Genomic DNA, 23,384 nt, shown 5'->3' with positions numbered 1-23,384 from the left:
GCTGGTCCTAAGCAGTTTGAGTCCCTGAACGCTGGCTAGGGGCAGCAGGGAAATGAAGAAAAGACAGATACACAGAAACATGTGCAATGAATCTGGGATGAGAGCAGAGACAGGGGTTCTCTAATCACTGGCAACCTAGAACCTCAAGTGTTTGCTGTGTGCAGGACATGGGATGGGGTTAGCTCATCTCTGTAGATAATCTCTGCAGGTGGGCAGTCTCAAGCTATAAACACCTGGGAGAAGAAATCTATGGTTGCTAGGCATTGCACATACCAAGCAAGGGTTCATACACATACATACTGAACTTCTGAGGAAAGCATTGCCTGGCCCATATGGGTAACGGCCTTGCTAGTTTGCCATGAGCCATTGATATCTGAGCCCTGGACAGACCTTGCTCATGTCAAAGTACACATTCATAGGAGTTCACTCACTTGGGGCTTCCTCTGTTCCCTACATAGGTTGGTTCTAAAAGTTCAAGGTCAATGGCTCTCTTATGATGTATACCACATATAACAGCAACTTTTTCAACCGAAGAGGGTCTCAACTTTAAAACAAGGAGGGCACATCTGTTTTATGCTTTTTCTCAGATACTAAGGTAGCCCTTGATGTTTCAGAGGATTGGATCAAAAAATAGCTATATAAAAGAAACATCTTTAGTTTCATGATGGACATGGAAAAAAAATGCTGGCAAAGAAAATCAGTAGATAGATAACGACCGTGCACAGTTTATCAGATGAACAAGTCTCACTGTTCTTGCTTATGCATCAAAGTTTAATAGACAATACCAAGTTATTCCTTGGTATACGATAACATCTATACTGATGCTTCACCAAATGTCATTAGTTCAAAAAACCAGAGCAGTATCATGGGTGAACACCTTTCTATGATAACATCTTAATGAATGGGATCAAGGCTGAGATAGACCAATCAGAGTCTAGGGTGTAGTGATATTTACTCTAGCTTCCCCTTCACAGATTATATGGGAAATCTACCCACCCATGGTGCCAGAAGATGGCCTTCTCTGGCTACCCACCATAGTTACAGCTGCTTAGTCCTGGTTTATCTCGGGTGAATGAAGACAGTACAGGATCCACCAGATCCCTACCTATCTGGAATTTGGAAAAAAAAAATCAGTATCTAGAAACTGGTATTTTAGAAGTGTAAAATTTAAATAATGAGGTGGTAGTGGAATTGGAACAGGAGAGGCTAAAGCAGTGTGGTCAAGGGTATTGATTAACTGAGACCCAATAGGTCACCTCGGCTGACTGATGATCAGAAAGAGACCAGCCTTTATTAGAGATAATTTGTCACCTTGATCCTTGTAGATAACTCTACTAACTGGAGGGAATGAGGAAGAGGGTGGAAAGATGGAGGAGAAAAGGGGGGAGGCAAGGAGATAGATGGGAATAGGAGGGCAGGAGGGTTACTCTTGACTTTAAGTATTTCCCTTCCCCTAGTGACATGTACCAACGATCCTTCACAACCTCCCTGTAAAAGGTTGAGACGTCTTGTGAGACAAAAGACTGCAGAACAGAGACAGTCTACCTCAGCAAGTGTGTCTGTGTTTGAACAGACCAAGACTAGAAAATGAAAGAGGCTTGCAGGTAGGTCCTGGTAAGTTGTCAAACTTGTATTGTGTTGGATGGGATCAACCACACATTCATCCTCCCATTTAATGAAAGAGCATGACATTCCCCGAGGAAACTGCTCTAGTAAACCAAACTTACCCAAATAAGAAAAAAAATAATTCTTCCCACCTCGTAATTCCATTCTTATTATTAGCGAATGCATCAATCATTAACAAAATCTAAACACTGCATTTGTTCCCCTTCTATCCATAAAGAGATTCATAGAATGCAACGCAACCTCAATAAAGTTGTATTCATACAATGAGCAATCTAACGCCATTGAGCAATGAATCTCTTTCCAGGTCTGATCCACCCCTGGTCAATTGTGCTAAAGTATGCTCATATGATGTGGATAACAATGAGTAACTGATCCTGTAGACAAACATGGGCTTTGTGCTTTCCAGAAGCAGATACACAACAAGCACATTTCCTACCTTTGCAGAACATTGGGCATCCACCAGTATACTCATTTTGCTTCTTGTACTTGCATCTAACAAGGCTTTACCTGACTCTAGATTGTTTGAACTGATGACAGGCAATATAGAACAATCAGAAGCAATAGAGTGAAATAAGAAGTGAGGTACTTACTGGGTCCCAGACCAATTGAAAATGCAGCCACATAAACAAGCAAGCTGGCCAGGGACAGCCATTTGTAAGCAGCTGGGACGACTGCAGGGTCTGTGACTCCTTGGTGTGCAGTTTGGCTCAGTCCAGCATTTGGTAAAGATGTGAAGGTCATCTCCCCTTTCCACTCCATGTCATTCCCCATGGGCATAAATGAGCCCTTGCTGTAGGGAGTGATTCTTTTAATCTGCTCCCTGAGACTGCTGTTGCTGATCGACAGGTTTCCTGTTGCATAGAACACGGGCTCCTCCAGGGACTGGTTAAGAGGACTATGGCTTCTGCAGATGTTAGTGAAGTTCATGTTGATGTTGAGATTCACAATGCCCATGGTCAATAGGGAAGCAGCCATCACAGAGGAGCCAATGCAGAGGAAGGTTTTGCTGCCAACGTGGTCCACAAGGAGGGTGGCAGGGATGGTGCTAACCACCTTGACCACTCCTACTCCAGTGGAGGCAAGGCTAGCTGCCTCATTGCTCTGGAAGCCAACAGACTTCAAGACAGTTGATGCATAGAATAGTATGTTTGGCTGGCCAGTGGTTTGGACAAAAAATACCAGTGCCAGGCCTATCAGGATTCTGGTCCTCATGTTGTCCTTGGACCGAAAGAGATCCCAAAACCTATACTGATACTCATCTTTCAAGGAAGATTTGATCAAAGTGAGTTCTTCAGTGGTGTCTGAGATCACCCTTAGCTTCCCAAGGACCTTGCCCGCAGCCTCCTCTTGTCCCTTCATCACCAGGAAACGAGGACTTGGGGGAAGAAAGTACATTGCGATTGCTTGCAGAACCCCCAAGGGAATCACAAGGCCAAACATATACTTCCAACCATTGGAGATGTTGGCAAATGCATAATTTAAAATATAGGCAAAGAGGATACCAGTGACAATCATCAGCTCGTTCAGCGACACAAGAAGTCCTCTTCTGTGTTGGGGGGCAATCTCTGCAATGTACACACACGTGGCAATGGAAGACAGGGAGATGGAAACCCCTATAGCAACACGCCCCATGATAAGAAGTGTGTAGGACAAAGTCATTATCAAGACTAAACTTCCGAGTCCTAGGAGACAGGATGACAGGATTATGGTGAGCCTTCTTCCATACCTGTCTATCAGCACACCTCCACTGAGAGAGGCAAGGAATGCCCCAATAAGGAGGGAGCTCACAACCATTTCCTGCTCCTGGCAGGTCAGGGCTAATAGCATTCTGATCTGCAAAAGAGCTCCAGAGATGAGCCCAAGTTCATAACCCACCAGGAGGCCGCTGATGGCTGCGGTAACAGAAGTCAGGACTGTGAACATGCTGGGACCTACAAGCAGGAAAGAAAAATGGTGAAATCAGTCCAAGAGATCATCCCAAACACACCATATCCAAATGGAGACTTGTCCCTGGGTAAGACTTTCACAATGTTGGCTTTAGACACACATACAACCAACCATGATTAATATATATATATATATATATATATATATATATATATATATATATATATATCATGGTAGAATAAGACACTAGCCAAAAAGATAATTAACAACAGCAGGAAAAATCTTTTTTTTTTTCCTTTGTTGTTTAGGAGAAGACATGTGGAGGCATTTATGAAGTCTGGCTTCCTTCTGGCTAGAGTGTTGGGGTTGTTTTTAGTCAAGAGTAAGTAGCTACGAGAGATAAGCAGCTGGCAGATAGATGATAAAGACAGAACAAACAAGGTTACCAGTCAGTGCATGCCTCTGGCATTGGATTAGATGTCCAGATAGCCTGCCTGTCCCAGACCAACCCAGTTCTTTAAAGACAAACTTCCAAGGGCAGATAGAAGAAAAGGGACCTTTACAAGAAGGTGTGAGTTCCTGGCTATGTGGAGCCCACAGAAACCGGCCTCTAAGTCTCCTGCCTTCATTCCTCATTGGTTACCATTAAACTATACTTGGCCTTTGCCAGTGCCATAGAGGTGGGAGCAGGAGGTGTAGGGACAATTGAACAAAGTCAAGGATGTGTTAAAATAAGAAAGGAAGAAATGGGGACAAGCAGCCCACAATGTCTGTTGCTCATGGGGTGAAGAAGGAGGGTAGCATGCAAGAGAGGGGAACAAAGGGGACTGAAATTTTCCTTTTTAATGTAAAACCCTAGGGGAAAAGGTAAACAGTTATTACTTTTCAGTAACAGGTATGCATAGAGATAGAGATATATGTATATACACAAGATATATCGATAGATTAAAAATAATGTGACAAGCCCAAAAACAGAGCAAACAGGAAATGTTGTTGGCAGGGGAAAAATATACATAATATAATTTAATATAATATCATATAAATTTTATAATATATGATTATATTACTATATAATATTAACATAATATAAACTTATATTCTATTTTATTTTATTTCATATTAGATAGAGTGGCCGCCGTTTCTGGGACATAACAGTGAAGCCCGTGTCATGTGTTCGGAACAGTGAGGAAGACAGCATACAGCATATGTATGTACCACATGAGCCTGCTGGTAGGGAAAGGGCAGAGAGAGAGCTGGGATAGGTACAGAGGAGGCACTGTGTGCAGGGGGAAGTCACTGTGACACTTTTCATTGTGTTCCAAGTACAACGGGCTACACACCCACTATGTCAGAGAGCATGGACACCTCAGTTTTCCTGGTCTGGAAGGTATGATTGCTTCGGTAGAGAAATTCAGTCTTCAAGGGCCAAGAGTGGTCTCTGGTTTCAAGGATTTCACTGACAGAAGATAACACTTGGCTCAGGGTTTGAGGGCTCAGGTGGAACTGGAGACAAGTCAACACAGACCAGGCTTCCTGTCACGCCAAACAAGTGCCCATGAGTATAACTTCTCATGGATTGGAAGTGGACTAAGCCAAGGGGTTGGTACCTCAAATGGCATTTGGGCTAAGCACCCAAATGGTACTTCTACAACACCCAATATACCTATATGTGTTTGTATAGACTGCCTGGCACAACATCCCCTGCCAGGAAAAGTCAGGAACGGAACTGTTTGTGTATAGTAACAAGAGACATGAACACCAGAAGCTTCATTTTAGACTTATTAAAATATTTTTTTTCATTTCCCCTGAAAGATAAAAATGTCCAGGAGGGACACATGAGTATCTGGGGCAGATGGAGGCTGAAGAGATAGAGCAAACACGGTGTTTAAAACCACAGGAATAGGTGACATCACTTAGGAGGGTGGAATGAAAGAAAAGTAACAGGGCTAAGACAGGGACCTTGGGGCACCCCATATGAGGGCCAGGAACAAGCATGGAGAAGCAGTAACCCTGAGCTGGCTGGGTTGGAGTGAGTGGACCCCACTCTCAGAGGTTGAGGTGTGGTCACTTACCTCTGCCTGCTTCTGAAGGTGAACAGGATGACATTTTTAAATGGTATTCAGAAGTCAAGCATGGGGTCACATGCCTTTAATTTCAGCCCTCAGGAGGCAAAGGCAGGCAGATCTCTGAGTTCAAGGCCAGCCTGGTCTACCCAGCCAAGGCTCCACTGGGAAACCCTGTCTCAAAACTAAAACCAAACCAAACCAAACCAAACCAAAAAAACAAAAACAACAAACAACAAACAAACAAACAAACAAAAAACCTATTCAGTTCTCCTGAAAGAAATAGGTCAAATTAAGGTGATCTAGGCACCAAATAGCCAAGGTATTCTCCACCAGCAGCAATTTAGTGTAATATGTGAATGGACAATTAAAAATAAACAAATAAATTGAGGCGAGTGTTGTAACTTGATTGCTTAGCATGCTCAAAGCCCTTGGTTCAGTTCCTGCCACCTGGCCACTGCATAAAGACCGAGTTTGGTACACATGCCTGTGATCTTAGCACTCTGGAGGTCTAAGCAAGAGGATCTGAAAAAGTTCAAGGTACACATAGAATTCAAAGTCCACCTGGACTGCATAGATTATGTCTATAAATAAATAGATGATAGATAGATAGATAGATAGATAGATAGATAGATAGATAGATAGATTGATAGAGCAAGCCATGATAAGATAGACCAGTGAATAAGAATAAAATAATCCACATCAAATAAATCAGATACAGCTAACGTATAAGAATTAAGCCATTAGATTGCTGTATCAGCAATCCATGTAATCAGAAAATAACTATTAAGAACCTTTATATAACATAAGCTTTTCTAGGTACCAAAATACACACAAATTCACATACACACAGAGAATAAATATGGTCTCTGCCTTCAAGAAATTTAATCACCTGGTGACATGTCTACTATTTATTATGTTTGTTTTAGCATAAATGACTTAATGTCTTATAGGTTCATTTATGTCCTCAGTTTCCATCTGTATCACCTTTCTCTCAGACACTCTTTAACATTCCCATCAGCAAACTCTACTACTGCAAAGAAAATCAGTGAAACCCTCCTAATTGGATTACAGTAGCATTGTCTGTCTGTCTGTCTGTGATAAAGTGTAGTGTATGTGTTTTATAAAATGTGGGGTGTGTGTGTGATGTGTGTGTTACAAAGTATGGTGTGTGCATATGTCGAGAACAGAGGACAACCCTTGGGAGTCAGCTCTCTCCTTCAGTCATGAGATCTAGGGGTCAAACTCAGACATCCAGGTTTAGTGCTTTCACTTGCTGAGCTACCTTGCCAGCCCAAGAACACTGTATTATCCACCCTTCCTTCTGCCATTACTCACGTTATCTGGGCTTGCTGTACGGACTTGTATATTTGTTAGTTGGCAACTGTAATTCTTAAGCGTGAAACCTCAGGTGCAGGTGGAGTGAGGCAGCCAAAAGGTATTCACGGTGACAAGGGTAGCCAGAGTTAAGGATGCAGTGAATTAGACAGCTGAACAACATAGGAAAGAGATGGTTGTCCCTGCAACCTTCTCCTTCCTCCCTTTCCCTCTTGGAAGATGGGAAAGGGTGTTTCCCTACAAAGAGGACTTCTGATGTTTCAAGGGTCCCCTCCTTTGATGCTGGTTCTGCTACTTTGCCTTGGAGAGATCTGTAGGCGTCAACCGTTTTGTGGCTTCTAGTCTGATAGAACTCCTTAGGGGAGATGAGCCTGGTTGGCTCCTGCTGCTTCTTTCTGGACTCAGATCACTTGCCTCTTTCCTTAGCCAGGACACAAAACACAAACAAACAGGGATATGTGCAGAGGGTCTGGAAGACATCCAGGTTTGTGACTGTCCTTAGGACCTGGAATACTGAGTACCGTTTTCAGCGATTAGTGATGGCATTTATCTGTGGATTCTTGAAACATTTTACTTTAATCTGCATACATCGCAGCACATGACTCTCTCAAGATATATCTGTTTTACCTGTCTCTGGCCAATTTACCTTTAAAAGTTAAAACCTTGCAGTAGAATATTCTATGACCTTAGGTATTATGGGAAGAGTTTACTAACGGTGGTAAGAATTAGGGACTTAGTGGTCGTTTAAACTCTAATATGTCCTTGTTGTATGCTTCAAGGAGCACCATCCAAACTATTTTCCTCACCTTGCTGCTGGAACTTATGACAACTGAAGTTCCAGTTCAAACCCGAGGCTGCCCCATCGGGTTTGGAATTCTAGCTCAGTATATAATGCCTCCAAGATAGTCACCTCTTCTCCTTAAGACCTCCAGCATAGAACATTTACCTGGTACTGCTTGTTCACATAAAAGTCCAGAAGAGAGACATAGACGAACCTTTTCTTGGGTCTACCTTTTGGTTAATGATGATGATAGAAGCAATATGTCATCCTATAGACGACAGGAAGTAGACATAACTTTCCGGAGAAATCTGGCAATAAACTGAATGAAACAGGATGTAGTCTGAGGTAATGGCAGGAGACAAATAGTCTGTGTTTGTCTAAAAACAAATGGAAGAGTTTGGGGCAGCAGGATGGCTTGAGGTGAAGTAGCCAGGGCTAGAGCAGAGAAGAACACAACCCAAATTTAATGTAACAACAAAAACCATTCCTGGACATCAAGTCAAAAGCTCGCTTGCAGCTTCTCCCAGTGTTTTCTCGTGACCCTGATACCAGCTTCCCTTCTTTCACACGGCTATTCTCAAGAAAAGTGCCACGGGGACTTTTGTACAAGCTTTGTACACCGAAGCAAGCAGAGTGTGGAAAACGTATGGCAGAAACGGAAACCTGTGTCTTCTGGCTACTTTACTGGGAGGCCCACACCTGCAACGGAAAACAAACAAACAAAATTGGTGCCTTTTGATACGGTGAGGATTCCATACCAAGGCAATATGAAGATGCGACTACGATCAAGATGCCGTATACAAAGGAGCCGTAAGATCCACGGGGCCACAAAGAGTGGGCTGGCAAGGGACACCGGTCAGGAGACAGCAACGCTGGCTACCACAACAATAGCCACACTGTCTCTGCTCATGGCCGAGTCACATGAAACCATGGCTGTACCCCACATTCAACACGAGATGCTCCATTTTCCACAATATTTGAGTTTCTGCCTGCTTTCTTTTCTCCTTTCTTCCCAGATGCCAGGGATACATAATGGGCACGCAATAGATACTTGCCGCCCCACTAAATCCCATAGTGGGCTGAAAAGCATGCACACACAGCTTCCTTTGGCGGGCAGCCAGGTGATTATACAGCTTGACCAACTGTGAAAGCTTCTCGGATTTATAGAACCGTTCTCCGTGTATTGTTTGAAAAAAACTCGCAGTTGCTCGTCGAACTGCCCAAGCACTGTGCCCGCCACTTCCTGCACTAGTTCACCTGGGTGCCTTTTATCTCAAGTCGTCTTTCAACGGCCACCTCAAGTGCCACCACCCCTGGGAAGACCTCCCTATGTGCTGTCATCATCCTGCCTTTCTGTGTTCCGCAGGCTCAGTCAAGCTTCTCTGTGCAAAGGCCCGCCCCATGGGATGCGCTGGTTCCTGGTTCTGCTCATCTTTACTTTTAGGCTGAAAGTTAACTTGGCCACCAAGCTCTGTTCTCCCCTCTTCTGTTCTCAGCACTTGTCTTTTGTGCCTGGTAATACAATCGGTTTGTTGAGACTATGACTAGAAACGGTGCCTGCCATTCCTCCGACCAGTCCATCCTCTCCTGCCCTCAGCTCTATTATACTGCTAACTTGAAGAACTTTATAATTATATGCATGCTTGCTGTCTGAACAGCATACCATCAACATTTCCAGAACACTTTCAGAGCAATTATTAGCTTGTTACCATTACACAGGTGGTTGCAGGGACTATAAAGTCCTGTGTGTATCTGCATTTCAATAAAATCAGTTTGAGCATCAGCTTGGTCTGTGCAGCCACCTTCCTGCCCACATTAGCAGTTCCTTCTCAGGGTACCGCTTTTCAAATTCTACACCACTCTCTGAGTACCAAATTCCCTGTTACCAGAAACCTCTACATTCTTTCCCTGGTTTGTATGGTTCTTCATGCTACACCACACCTCACCAATATACATTCACCTTCTCTCTCAGCTCTGTGAAATCTTATACGCCACTAAGGATATAGCTCAAGCATCTCCACTTCTTCAGGACCTCCCAGCCTTCCCTTCTTCAGTTAGTGTTAACTTTGTATCTGTAGCCTACAATGCCCTGTGACAGGAGCGGGGGGGGGGGGGGGTGGTGGTGGTGGTGGAAGGGGGGAGGGTGCTTAGGCCAGGAACACTCTGACAGCAAGAGGGTCATAGCCATGGGCTTGCTCAATCAACTCTCTAGAATGCCTCATAATGGAGGGCATCTGGCTTAGCCAGAAGACTGTGGCACATGAACTCCTGGAGGCTAAGTATACACAAACTTTTAGAGGTCACATCCCATAGAGACAGGGTGGAGTTCCCAAACCCAAAGATGCTGTCTTCTGGCCTGTGATATGTGTGGTGGCCCTGCCGTGGTACACACTGGCTTCTGACTCCTATAGGCCTACTCCTTACATGGACCTCCAATTGTCCCTTTAGCACACAGGGAAAACTCAGAAACCTGACCTTCCTCAATACCTACTATTGCTTGATGTATTGCTTGATTGCAGGAAGGATAGGAATACTGCTTGCTTCCATTTTTATACTTCCAATCCCGGGCTTGACCTAATGGTATATTCATCATTATACTTTCTGGAGACAAATGTTCTCTCTATTCTATTGGCAGGAAAATTAGTTACAAATTGGGGATCATATCTTATTATTAGCTACATTCCGCTTTGCTCTGTTACTTAGTGTCCTTTTTTATGTGTCTGCAGAGGTAACATCCCTTCTTTCTTCTCCTTCCCTCGATCCCCTCTTCTCTCCTCCCTCCCTCCCACAGTGTTTTTCAGGATAAGCCCAGATATTTTCTTCTTCTAAAATTTCCAGGTAGTTGTTGAGCCCTTTTGCTCAGAAAATACTTTTTTTAAAGATTTATTTATTTTCTATATGTGAGTACACTGTTGCTATCTTCACTGAAAGAGGGCATCGGATCCCATTACAGATGATTGTGACCCACCATGTGGTTGCTAAGAATTCAGGACCTCTGGAAGAACCATCAGTGCTCTTACCTCTGAGCCATCACTCCAGCCCAGAAAACATTTCTTTTATTACATTTTCGATATTTGTTCAGTCATATCACATCTCTGTTAATCACATGTCTTCTTATTCTTCTGCAGATCTATCTTTGTGTCACTTATACTTATCCCCTTTAATAGCTTCTTCTGGTCACCCGCCACATCACAGATTTGGGAAGTCAATCTCTTGCACGGCTTTATATTTTCTGCTCTCTACACATCTTATGATGCTTAATGCTAACTCAGCTCTCAGCAGCTCTATCTTCACCTCTGCCTGCTTGCCCTCACTGGGTGTTGCCACAGTTTGAATGTTGTTAGTCCCTTAAATGTCCATGTGCTGGAGCATGTTTCCAGCATGGGGAATTCAAGAGGTGGTCATTCCAGTGGGGGATCTTTAGGTCACAAAGAACATCACCAATAAGATGGAATATAGATGTCATCGATAGGGAATGTTAACATTGTTAAGGGAAGCTTTTTTCTCTATTTTTCTTTTTGTAAAATAGGTTCTCACATAGCCCAAGATAGCTTCAAACTTAGTATGTAGCTAAAGATAATACTGAACTACAGGCATTCTGTCATTTTCTTTCACAATTCACTGTTTTAAAATTACTGTGAGAACAAAAGTAGCTTTCTAAAATGTATGTTTCTGATAAAAAAAAAAACTCATTCTTTTCTATTGTATCTGAAATGCACATACAGTGCCTAGATTTTTCTATTTCTTTTTTCATTCATGAGCCAGTTATGATTTTTGACTACAAGAACCTCAAGACCTGAAAACCTCTGAAGCTTTACACATGATGGAATTTTCTTCAATTTCAAATGTATTCAATGAAGATGCCTCTGTTGGGTTTGGGGTCTCCAGTGATCCCCTTGTCTTTCCTTTGCCTCTCTCTGCCTCCTCTGCCTGCCTATCTTAATGCATAGATGCTTTTTCTAGCCTGGGCTAGACTTGTGGAAGTTCTGGCAATCATTGCCCCAAAGAAGCTCAGAAAGAGAAGGAATGACAGAATAGTATAGGAAGAGTTGAGTTGTGGAACAAAACACTTGACCTTTGGAAAAGATAACTCTGTGAGGGTACCTTCCTCTTCCTCTTCTGCATCCACCAAATGGAGACACACAGCAGGGCCTTGCCAAAGTCTAACTTGTTACTTGGGTCTTAGACACTACTGTAGCATCTTCATTTTATCAGTGTTGCCTCTAACTCACTGACAACTACTTCTGCTTTTCAACACTACTGCCATTTTGCATGTGTTTCTATGTCGACATAGAGGCTTTCAATAGAAGGTTAAGAGGAGTTTAATAAACAGAAACCATGCAGGCATCCTGCCTACTTACCTCTGATGTTTCTAGATGGAACTTTTCAGTGTGTGCGAGTTGTGGTAAGACATGGATGCTGGAATGTTCATACTTTCTTTAAAGAATTCCCATAAGTGGGTTCCTTCCAATCTGGGCCCGAGCACTGAGCAGATCCCAGGCAGCAACTCTGCACCCAATCTCACAAAACCCAGAGAAAGTGGGGCTCCCAAAAGCTCTAACCGGGGTAGTATCTTAGGTAAAGAGACAGCAACACCTGCCCCAATCAAAAAGTAACTGAAACACACTGGGACCCAGGAATTCATTCCTGGTACAAAGCACTGGTTCCTTCCTGTCTGTCCCCAAGCACTGAGTAGATCTGGGGCCTCAGCTCTAACCCCAGTAGTAAAACCCATCCCACACTGTTCTGATACAACCAAGATAATAGGAAAGACAGGCTTCAGTCAGAGACAGGGCAGGTAGCACTAAGGAGGTCCAGATGGCAAAAGGCAAGTGCAAAAACATAAGCATCAGCAACCCAGGGTACTTGGCATCATCAGAACCTAGTTCTTCCACATTAGAAAGTCCTGAATTTCCCATATCACCAGGAAAGCAAGGTTCAGATTTAAAATCACTTCTAATGATGATAGAGAACTTTAAGAAGAAGATAAATAACACTCTCAAAGAATTTGAGGAGAACACAGGTAAACAGGTAGAAGCCCTTAAAGAGCAAACACAAAAATCCCTTAAGAATTACAAGAGAACACAACTAAACAGGTGAAGGAATTGAACAAAACCATCCAAGACATAAAAATGGAAGTAGAAACAATCAAGAAATCACAAAGGGAGACGACCCTGGAGATAGAAAACCTAGGAAAGAAATCAGGAGTCATAGACACAAGCATCACCAACAGAATACAAGAGATAGAAGAGAGAATCTCAGGTGCAGAAGATACCATAGAACATATTGACACAACTGTCAGAGAAAACATAAAATGCAAAAAGTTCTTAACACAAAACATCCAGAAAATCCAGGACACAATGAGAAGACCAAACCTAAGGATAATAGGTATAAAAGAGAGTGAAGATTTCCAACTTAAAGGGCCAATAAATATCTTCAACAAAATTATAGAAGAAAACTTCCCTAACCTAAAGAATGAGATGCCCATAAATATACAAGAAGCCTACAGAACTCCAAATAGACTAGACCAGAAAAGAAATATCTCCCAACACATAATAATGTAAACACCAAATGCACAAAACAAAGAAAGAATATTAAATGCAGTAAGGGAAAAAGACAAAGTAACATATAAAGGCAGACCCATCAGAATGATACCAGACTTCTCACCAGATGCTGTAAAAGTGAGAAGATACAGGATAGATGTCATACAGACCCTAAGAGAACACAAATGCCAGCCCAGGCTACTATACCCAGCAAACATCTCAATTACCATAGATGGAGAAACTAAGATATTCCAGGACAAAACCAAATTTACACAATATCTTTCCACAAACCCAGCGCTACAAAGGATAATAGCAGGAAAGCTCCAATACAAGGAGGGAAATTATACCCTAGAAAGAGCAAGAAAGTAATCCTCTTCCAACAAATCCAAAAGAAGATAGCCACACAAACAAAGCCACCGCTAATAACAAAAATAACAGGAAGCAACAATCTCCTCTCCTTAATATCTCTTAACATCAATGGACTCAATTTCCCAATAAAAAGACATAGGCTAACGCACTGGAAACATAAACAGGACCCAGCATTTTGCTGCATACAGGAAACCCACCTCAGTGACATAGACAGACACTACCTTAGAGTAAAAGGCTGGAAAACAATTTTTCAAGCAAATGGTCCTAAGAAACAAGCTGGAGTAGCCATTCTAAAACCTCTAGCCTGAGAACAGTAAGGGAGAAACTCATGGCTCCACCTGTATAGGTAGTTGAGGGTGGCCTCATCAGGCATCAGTGGAAGTGGAGAGCCTTGCTGCCTGAAAGTTTGGATTCCCTAGTGTTGGGGAATTCGAGAGCATTAAGACAGGAATGGGAGAATGGTGGGAGCACACCCTCATAGAAATAGGAGGAGGGGGATGGGATAAGGGGGTTGGGAGGGGAGGAATGGGAGAGGAGATAACAGTGAAAGGTAAATAAATAAAATATCCAATTTAAAAAAAAAAAACAGATAATCAGTCTGGCAATTGTAGTTGAGCAGTTGAGACTTTTTGTCAACAATTTATTACAGGGATTTCGTATAATCCCCAAGGACAAGGTATTGTGGAAGAGGCCCATGAAACTTTAAAAAGATTGGTGAGACATACTGTTGCTGAGACAAAGAATGATGCCGACCTGTGAGCTTGCTGAGTGTCCTGTCTAGGGTGACTGGGGAGCTGTATTGGACATATGTTCCTGACCCACCTTTGTTTGACTATATCCCAGATGGGACAAGCTTCCTTGCCCCAAGTTTTTAGACCTTTTGGGATAGAGAATCAAAAAGAGAAATTATGTCTCTTGTATACTTCTTAAAGGTGCCCAGCTATTAGGACTCAATCATGTACTGGTTTAGAAATCAATCCAATATGGGAAATAACAGTCTACTTTTGGAAGACTGGATCTGGGCTTTGTCAGAGACATATTTGGAAGTTAGCTGTACCTTGCTATGATAGCAAGAAATAATGTTGAGAGAGGATCTGGATTTCAAACAAAGGTTAGTGTATGTTTTAAGGCTCTTTTAATTGTCAAGCTAAAACTGGTTTTGTTTCTTCTACAGTATTTATTGTAAGTTGCATTGACTATATAATTTCCAATTATGTTAGTGTGTTGAATCCTGGCATGTCTGTTATGGGGGTCTATCAACCAGCTTTTGTCTCACTGCCCTGAGTATTAGAAATCCTTGATTCTCTGAAAAAAGCTTGAAAGTGCTGGAAGAAGTGAGTCAGGTTTTAAGCAGAAGCAAGAGGGTAGTGGGCTTGATTATTGCTGTTATAACAGCTTTAATTACATTAATTGCTAGCACCTCTGCTTCTGCAATAGCATTGACACAAGGAGTTAAGGCAACTATTTTTGTTAACCATCCAGCAAAAAAAAAAAAAAGTTACTTATGTATTGAGTATACAAAAGGATTTATATAGGTATCTGGAACAATTAATGATTCTCTATAATCCATTCAAATTATCTGAAGGGAGGTTCAGGCTTCAAGAGTTAGAAGCCATCCCAAGTGTCATGACAGATATCATTGGAGTAGTGCTACTTTTGAAATTCACAATGATTGTCATTATAATTAGAAAAAAAAGTTTAAAGATACCTGTAGAATATTTGGCATAATCCTAACACTTCTCTGGGTGTGTTAATTTTGCATAGTGAGATTATGAATTTAAAGAATGCTGCTCTGTTGACCTTTGATGCTGTAGATAATGCCCATAAAATTATCCATGGCCTGAGCTCAGTATTTCCATTTTGTTCAAACCACAGGAATGGCATATATAGCTTGATCAGGCTAGCCCTTCTTGTCCTGGGAATACTTTCATTCCTGCCTGTCATTTTAAAGCTTATCTTTAACAACATCTACATGTTGGCAGCCACAGGACATGGCTTAAACCTGAAAATGGACCCTCAGACAGAGTTATTAAATTAACAGGCTGGCAAGCCAAGGATGGGTAAGATTCTGTACAGAGCCTTATCAACCTAAGACAGAAGTGCATTCATTGCCTTTGATAATGCATATTCCATGATGGGTAAGAAAGGCATTCTTGTCAGAATGATCTAAGACAAGCTTAGTCTTGTTAACGAAATAAAAAAGGGGGAGAGGTGGAGAGCCTTTGGGGGTGCTTGGCAAGAAGCTGACATAGGCCAAGGACAAGGAAAGGGGCTGCTTGGCAGAAATATGACATTGGCCAAAGACAAGTAAGTAGGCTTCAAGCAGGAATCTGACATTAGACTAGAACAAAGAAGTGATTTCAGGTAGGAGTCTAAATCTTAGGCTACAACAAAGATGTAATCTTAGTCAGGAATCTAAATATTAGGCCAGAACAAAGAAGTAATTTCAGACAGGAATCTAAATTTTAGGCTAGAATAAGGAAATAGGCTTCAGACATGAAAATGACCTTGGGCCAGGATAGGGAAGTAGACTCAGATACTTTGGTCATCCTGATAAGCCTTTAGAAACAGTGATTATGGGAGTGTTTACATGATTGGGTTTAATGCCTTGCTTTTTCTTTGACTATTTGTGTTTACTGTATTGCTTGTTCCTTGACTGTTTGCATCTATTGTATTGCTAGACCTTCAACCTAGAACTGACCTTATTACATGCATGTAATCAAAATGGTATAAAAGCATAAAGGAAGAGGAGGTACAGGATAAGGGTTCTAGGGAGGGGAAATGGGGGAAGGGGATGACATCTGTATTGTAAATAAATAAAATATTCAATTAAAAAGGAAAAAAGAAAAAAAAGAATTTCCATGAGTAACAATTTAATGTTTTTTTTTTCTAATTAAAAAAAGTACCATACCCATTGTTTTACAAAATTTCAAATGTGTGGACACGGGGTGAAATTTTGTTTAATTCACATACATAGTAGTCATCTTCTATCATGCATTTTCTAATTAATAAATATAAAACCACAAATAAAGTATTTGAGGATTTTAAGTCATTACTTTAAAATGCTTGAAAATTTGCCCTCTTGTGGGCTTCATTGTTGCCGTTGTATTTGGTTTTTGAAAAGGGTGTCTCAGGTAAGCCCAGGTTAGCCTTGAACTTGTATTCTAGCCAAGGATAACCTTAAACTCCTGATGCTCCTGCCTTCACCTTCCACACATTGCTGGGGTTATGAAAGTACACGACCACCACACCTGGCTCCCTTTGTGCTTTGTAAATCCTTAAATAGGGCAGCAAGGTGGGAAGAACATAAATAATACTGTAAATTCTATAATGGGGATAATTTTAGAGAACGTTCTTTATTTAAATTAAGGCTTGGGTGGTCACATAGGCATTGAGAGAGATGCTCACAGAAAATTCTGCCAATGGACAGATGGACCAGGGAGACAAAGGGACAAAAGACTGATATGATACAGGAATCAATAATGAAGGGCTAAAAATATAAGACATTGGAGCAGGGAAAGAAAAGGCTAGGGTATGCTATAAATTTGCAGGGACAAGGACAGGAAGAGAAGCCAAGAACACAATTTGGTGAAGGACTGGAAGATTTTAGAAAAGCAAGTTTGCAATAGATCTCCTATGTTAGATATGACAAGAGACTTTTAAGAATGTTGCCTACATGGGCTGGAAAGATGGCTCAGCCATTAAAGACCAAGCTCACAACCAAAAATATAAGAACGTGCCTACATAATAGTCCCCGGAGTTCATGAGTGAGTTGCAGAAGAGAGTGTTGGCTGGGGATTGAGAATGGGGAAGGAAAAGGCTACAGCATTCTTACAAGCTGGGTAAGACCAAAGCTCTGCTGTAATGGAAGGGCAAGAATCCAGGGAAAACAGAAAGCTGGGGCATGAGGAATCAGAAAAGTCACAAGTCCTGCAGAGACTACATGCCTGAGGGTGAGAGCAAAGGTAGGGAGCCAAAAGGCCTGAGGATGTGAGCATAGAGGGTTGGACCTTGCTTTACTTTCAGAAAAGAACAGTGACCTCTGAGAGCTGAATACTGTGAGGTCACTACAATGGGATGCTTCCCTGGAGTCTCTCCTTTCATGCTACACATTGAGCTCCCCTGCACTCAGCTGCAGATTCTCCAGATCCAGATCCACTGTTCCATTAAACTGAAGCCCCTGCCATTCCCCCAGCGTGCCGTCCTCTTTTCTCCAGTTAAATGTTATACAAACCAATTGGTCTCAGTTCTCAGTTACACTTTTTTTAATGTATGCATGAACATGCATGAGCATTCATGTGTGCATGTGCACATGTGTGTACACATATGTGTGTATGCATGTGCATGTGTGTGCATTGTATGTGTGTGTATGTGTGTGGTGTGTGCATGTGTGTCTGCACATGTGTGTGTGTGTGTATGCATGTGTATTTGTGTGTGCATGTGTGTGAGTGAGTGGATGAGTGTGTGGTGTGTGTGTGTATGTGTGTGTGTGTGTGTGTGTGTAGACCAGACTTGACATGGAGTATCTTCTGTCGTTGTTCACTACCTGGCTTTGTGAGGTGTGATTCCCATTCTTATTGCTTCTGATTTAGAGAGCTCTGGACCAGGGCCTTGAACCTCATCACTTTTTAAATAATTATTTAAGAGTGTAACTTATAGACCCATATGATACCTGTAAAGCATCCAATATACAGTCCCCCCTACTAAAGACAGACAGACAGACACAGTCACTCCTTCTAAAAAAAAAAAAAAAAAAAAAAAAAAAGACAGACACAGCCCTCCTATGAAAGAAAGAAGGAAGGAAGGAAGATGAGAAAGAAAGAAGAGAGAGAGAGAGAGAGAGGAAAAAAGAAAGAGAAGGAAGGAAGGCATAATCCCTCCTATTTAAGAAAGAGGAAAAGAAAGAAAGAAAGAAAGAAAGAAAGAAAGAAAGAAAGAAAGAAAGAATCCCCCCACACCACACTTTAAAAAATTAAGAAAATTAAAAAACAAAGTAGACAAGGGAAAAAAAAAACTTTATACAGCACGTCACATAGCTAGGTACTGAGAGAACATCTGTATCTATCTAACATCAAAAGCCCCTGAGAGGAGCATTGTAACCTTCCAGGCAACCACAGGCGATCACATGACTTCACCACTATAGTCATTTAAGACTTTTTTCTTTCAGATGCGCTGGTAAAAAGATACAGGCAGGAGCGCTGTGCTAGATTCTTCCTCACCCTGAAACATCACACACTGTCTCTCACACAGTAGCTGTTCCATCCATTTCTAAATGGAAATTCTCTTTTGTTGACTCCAACAAGCCTGTCTTGGTCATCTTGTGCATTGAACAAACACACATGTAGCCCTAGCTTGGGCACAGAGGGTGGGCAAGGCTCAGCACCTTGGTAACCCTAGTGAGCACTGAGCCCCCTAGGACTCCACTGTTATCCTGGCTATATGTACACCATCTCTGGTATGGATGGTAGATTACACAGAGAGGGGCATAATCCCCACCTATTATGAGTTATACAGAACTTTGCAAGCACTGCCAGTCAGCTTGGAGCTCTCATGGGTAATTAATATATATATATATATATATATATATATATATTTAAATTGTAATAGCTTTTGTGCCAGTGTGTGCATGTGTGTGTGCGTTCATGTGTGTGTGTGTGTGTGTGTGTGTGTGTGTGTGTAGGGGTGCTTGTAGGACACCACCAGAAGACAATCCCAGATGTCACCCTCATGAATGCCCTTTGAGACAGGGTCTTATTAGCCTGGACAGTTAACAAACCTCAAGGATCCTCCTCCTCCACAATGATGGGGTTACACGTGCCTGGCATTTTTACATGGATGCTGGGAATTTAGACCAGGTCCTCATATCCTCAGCCCAGCAACTTATAATTTCATTTTTTGAAAAAAAAAATGTTACCATGAAACTAAGGGAATTTGATAAAAAGGAATGTGGTCAAGTCCTGAAGTAACTTTATTCCTAAAATCTAGATTTGGCAGGTCAGGAAGTTGACAGAGTGCTGGTTGTATGATTACTCGAGATTTAAGACTCTGTGGTTGGCATCTCTGCTGCCACATATCCCCTCTCTGACACAGAGCCAACACTTGGCTTCTCCATGCCAGATACCTGGGGCTGAGAAGCAAAGGTTCTGTCTGGAATCAGAGCCCCTGATTAATTAGTGGCTAGACTTTGACAAAATCAGCAAGACTTACACTTTCTGTTCCTTTCTGACCTGGGTCATAGGATTAAATAATCTTACTCAATTCATAGCACTGAGAGAGTGGATGTGCCAAAGACTGGCTGTTTGATGAGCAAGCACACAGTGAGCATCAGCTGCTCACTGCTGCTTCTGACTCTGTATATGAGACAGTGTTAATCTCACTCCAGTGGGTCACTGTGAAATAAGAAGGAATGTTGTCACGGAAGTATTTGGTCCATGATATTCATGTCATGGAAGCCTTTAATTTGAATTGATGTAAAGTCTTCATAATATGAAAATGGAACCATTCTGGCTTTGGTAGGCACTGAAGCTGATCTCAAAACAAACTAACCAACCAAAACTAACAAACAAAATAACTACAAAAGGCTTCTACTCTATACCTATCAAAGAAGGAACTTTAGACAAAGAACTCTTCCAGGCCTGAGACAAGGAAACCAAGGGAGTAGATTTTTAAACCTCTGAGTCTGGTAATAGCATCAGATCTTTCCTAAGGTAAGGAACCTACACATGATAGAGCCTGGAGATTCAACTAGTAACTTACAGTAACTACAGGGAGCAAAGGAACATGCTGAACTGAGCCGCCAACATGCAGACAGCCAAATGCACACTATAGGAAACTATAGGGGCAAACCATTTGATTTATTCAACAACTAATGAGAGTGAGAGAGCAAGAGATCGAGACACCACTCAAGAGACAGTTGGCACAAAATTTAGTCACAAAGTATGAACACTACATGGGTCTTCACTGAAGTAAAGTAATCTTACTAAACTACCGAAAGGAAAAGTAAAACCTGGAAACAGCTTCTTACATGATATCAGGAAAGAAAATGGTACCTTATGTCTAGCATGCATTTTCATAAACTTGCAAATTCTCTTGTTTTAAAACCCACAACCCTGGATAATGGAATTGCACTGTGTAAAACATTCTTTCTATGATTCTTGCCTTGTGGGTTTCTACAGTTTAGTCCCACTGGAAATCAACTATTTTATTAGCGTGGGAATGCTCTCTTGCTGTGCAAGTTAATCCTAATTACAACACCCCCACTCCGCAGTTCTTAAAAGTCTTACACATCTGAAGCTAAGATGCTATTCCAAGCAGGCTTCCAAAGCAGCTTGCCTCATAGCTCCCAATTCCAAGGTCCATAAAAGTGTGGAGACATTGTGTATGAAGTTATGTGGACACTGCCTGCAGCCCAGAGCAATGTTAATAGATGAATCACAAGCCTCTCAAGGAACAACTACTTCCAAGGAGATCGTAGCTGAAGTGTGAAGTCAAATTGCACTTGTTCATCAAGGGAAAGAAACTCCTATACATCCAATAAAGGACACTTGTATAGAGTTTTCTAAAATAAGTCATTGTTCAAGTGTAACGGAGCCTGCTGGCATTAGGATGATAAGTTGTTTCTGTCTTATCACTTTTTGTACAAGATACATAAATAATTAGTATGTCATGGACACATGGCCGCTAAGCAAGTGTACAGACAAATGTGTTCTAATATAGATGCGAAAACGATGGCAGAGACAACACAAACCCAGAGAAATTGACATAGCTCATAGAAATTTATGATTTATGGTGCAGCTCATTTGATTCTGTCTCAGCTGAAAAGTATTTTGAGAGCATTCGGTATCTGGGCCTGAAACCGAAATTGGATTTTTTTTTTTTTTTGAAGGACTGACAAGATGAGAAATTGTCCTCATTTGGAATTCTGCAGAGTCCTTGGGGAAGCGTGGAAGAGCTATGTAACTCTCCCCTTTCTCAACCCCAAATCTTGATGCTCCTTAAGTCATTTGGTGACTTGCTCTTCTGGGAAAGACAATTCACGGGGAAACTGACAGAGAGTGTTCCCGATGCTCACCCTCGGATCTTATAAAACCAGTCCTTGCTCACACAACTGCCCGGTAAATAGCTGCTTCATTCAACTCAGCTGTGGGCTATTGCTCACTGACGGAGGCTTGTGCGGTTCTCAGAAGTTTTTAATGACCATGAGGCTAAATAGTACTTGGGTTCCTCTTACTGAGCAAATGCTCCCTGTGAACTCCTCTTTCCTGGGATATTTTAAATCAAAACCTCACAAATCTAAGTCTGTGTTTCAAGATCAGCTCATTCCTCCGAAGTTATGTACACCACAGGATTTGTTCAGGCTATTCTGTGATACTCTGGGCTCTACTTCTACCCGCCAGGGTAAGCGAAGGCCACTAAGAAGTGTCTACTGGAAAATTCATAAGGAGAATTTTCCCAAACTCACCTTAAGAGTCCCGTCAGTTACCAACAAGCACGGCCCCTGGAATCTGCTGCTTCAGCTACTGTGGCAAGTCTGGCAGAGAGGAATGGCAATGTTGGAAATATTTAACACCTGGGATGGGGCGCTGGCCTGTCAGAAGGCACTCTGGTTATAAAAGCTAGTTCCAGCATGCAGGTGTTTGTCAGCAAAGTCTCAGCCGCACAGGTGGGCCCCAGGGCTTGGATGGCTGTTCTAGGGCTAGGTCTGGCCATGTCTGCCAACCCCCGGCCTCAGCCTGAGTGCTTGATGCTCCTGCTCCTGTGGCAGCACCTGTTGCTGTAGTTGGTCCCGGATCTGTGGCAAAGGGACAACCTGTCTGCATTTTGTCTGGGTGACAGTGGTTCTTAGAAAGTGACAAGAGCTCTGTTCTTACGTTGGCCTTTGTGGTGAAACAAATCCAGCATCCCCTTTCTAAGAGTTCCCTAGAAACCATTTTCTCAAGCCTCATATCTAAGCAAAGACTCAAGTTAGAAACTCTGGCATGATTTCCAAGTGAGGTTAAATGTGCAGTATCAGAGAGGTGCTAACTAGACCCAAAGGGAGACGTTTACCTTTAAAATCGGTCTTATTATCATACAGAAGTCTTTAGTGCTTTACAAGTCCTGTTAGTTTTTTGCTGTCAGGCATGCCTTTGTTAAATATGTGTTTTTTAGAGTCAGTAATTTTGTCATTTTAAAAAATTATTATATTTATTTATGCGTAGTGTGTGCTCATGGGCAGTATTTTTTGCCCAAGGTAATAGACGTACTGTTACAATCTTTTTGAAATCAAATCTCTTATCATCTGGCCTGCTGGTTGGTCTGACTTTCCCTTCCCTGGGAATGGGTTTGTTCCCCTCAAGTTTCCTCCATGAAAAGTTCCCCCGTGGGCAGGCCAAGAAAGCCAGACTGGCCGCATTCAGAGGTTCCAGGTTAGGCTAAGCCTGAGGGCTACTCAGGCAATCTTATTACCTGCGCTATTTACTATCTATCTCAGCGCTAGCCACAGCTTTCAGGCCTCTAAAAACAACTCCTCAAGACATTCTGACGAGCAGAAGTATTTCGAAGTCCCAGACTTTGATGTCTTCAGAGGGGGACAAACAATAGACCTTCCAGAAGGGTCTGTGAGTCCAGTTCTGAACTCATACAATGACTACTACAGCACTTGACTTCTGACCTTTTTAGGCAGGAGAGAGAGAGAGAGAGAGAGAGAGAGAGAGAGAGAGAGAGAGAGAGAGAGAGAGAGGAAACCCAGTGGTGGTGAGGCAGAGGAGGCTTCCAGAACTCTCTCCGGGCAGGAAT

At 42.1% G+C, this 23,384-nt stretch overlaps 1 protein-coding gene across 2 annotated transcripts in view; it reads right to left on the bottom strand.

Moving 5' to 3' along the window:
- Nucleotides 1-23,384, bottom strand: part of Slc2a12 (solute carrier family 2 member 12) — a 58,643-nt gene that overhangs the window by 32,263 nt on the left and 2,996 nt on the right. Inside the window, exons 1-2 of one of the 2 annotated variants that reach the window (XM_076928109.1) lie at nt 22,069-22,144; nt 2,217-3,557 (exon numbers count right to left, since the gene is read on the bottom strand). In XM_076928109.1, the coding sequence (XP_076784224.1) occupies nt 2,217-3,549 (1,333 nt within the window). In that variant the 5' untranslated portion in view covers nt 3,550-3,557; nt 22,069-22,144. Of the gene's footprint in view, nt 1-2,216; nt 3,558-22,068; nt 22,145-23,384 lie in introns of those variants that run through there. The other variant, XM_076928108.1, reaches the window with a different exon arrangement.

The sequence above is a fragment of the Arvicanthis niloticus genome, chromosome 30, assembly GCF_011762505.2.
Source record: "Arvicanthis niloticus isolate mArvNil1 chromosome 30, mArvNil1.pat.X, whole genome shotgun sequence".
Taxonomy (NCBI): Eukaryota; Metazoa; Chordata; class Mammalia; order Rodentia; family Muridae; genus Arvicanthis; species Arvicanthis niloticus.
This window is presented reverse-complemented; position numbering and strand designations above follow the sequence as displayed.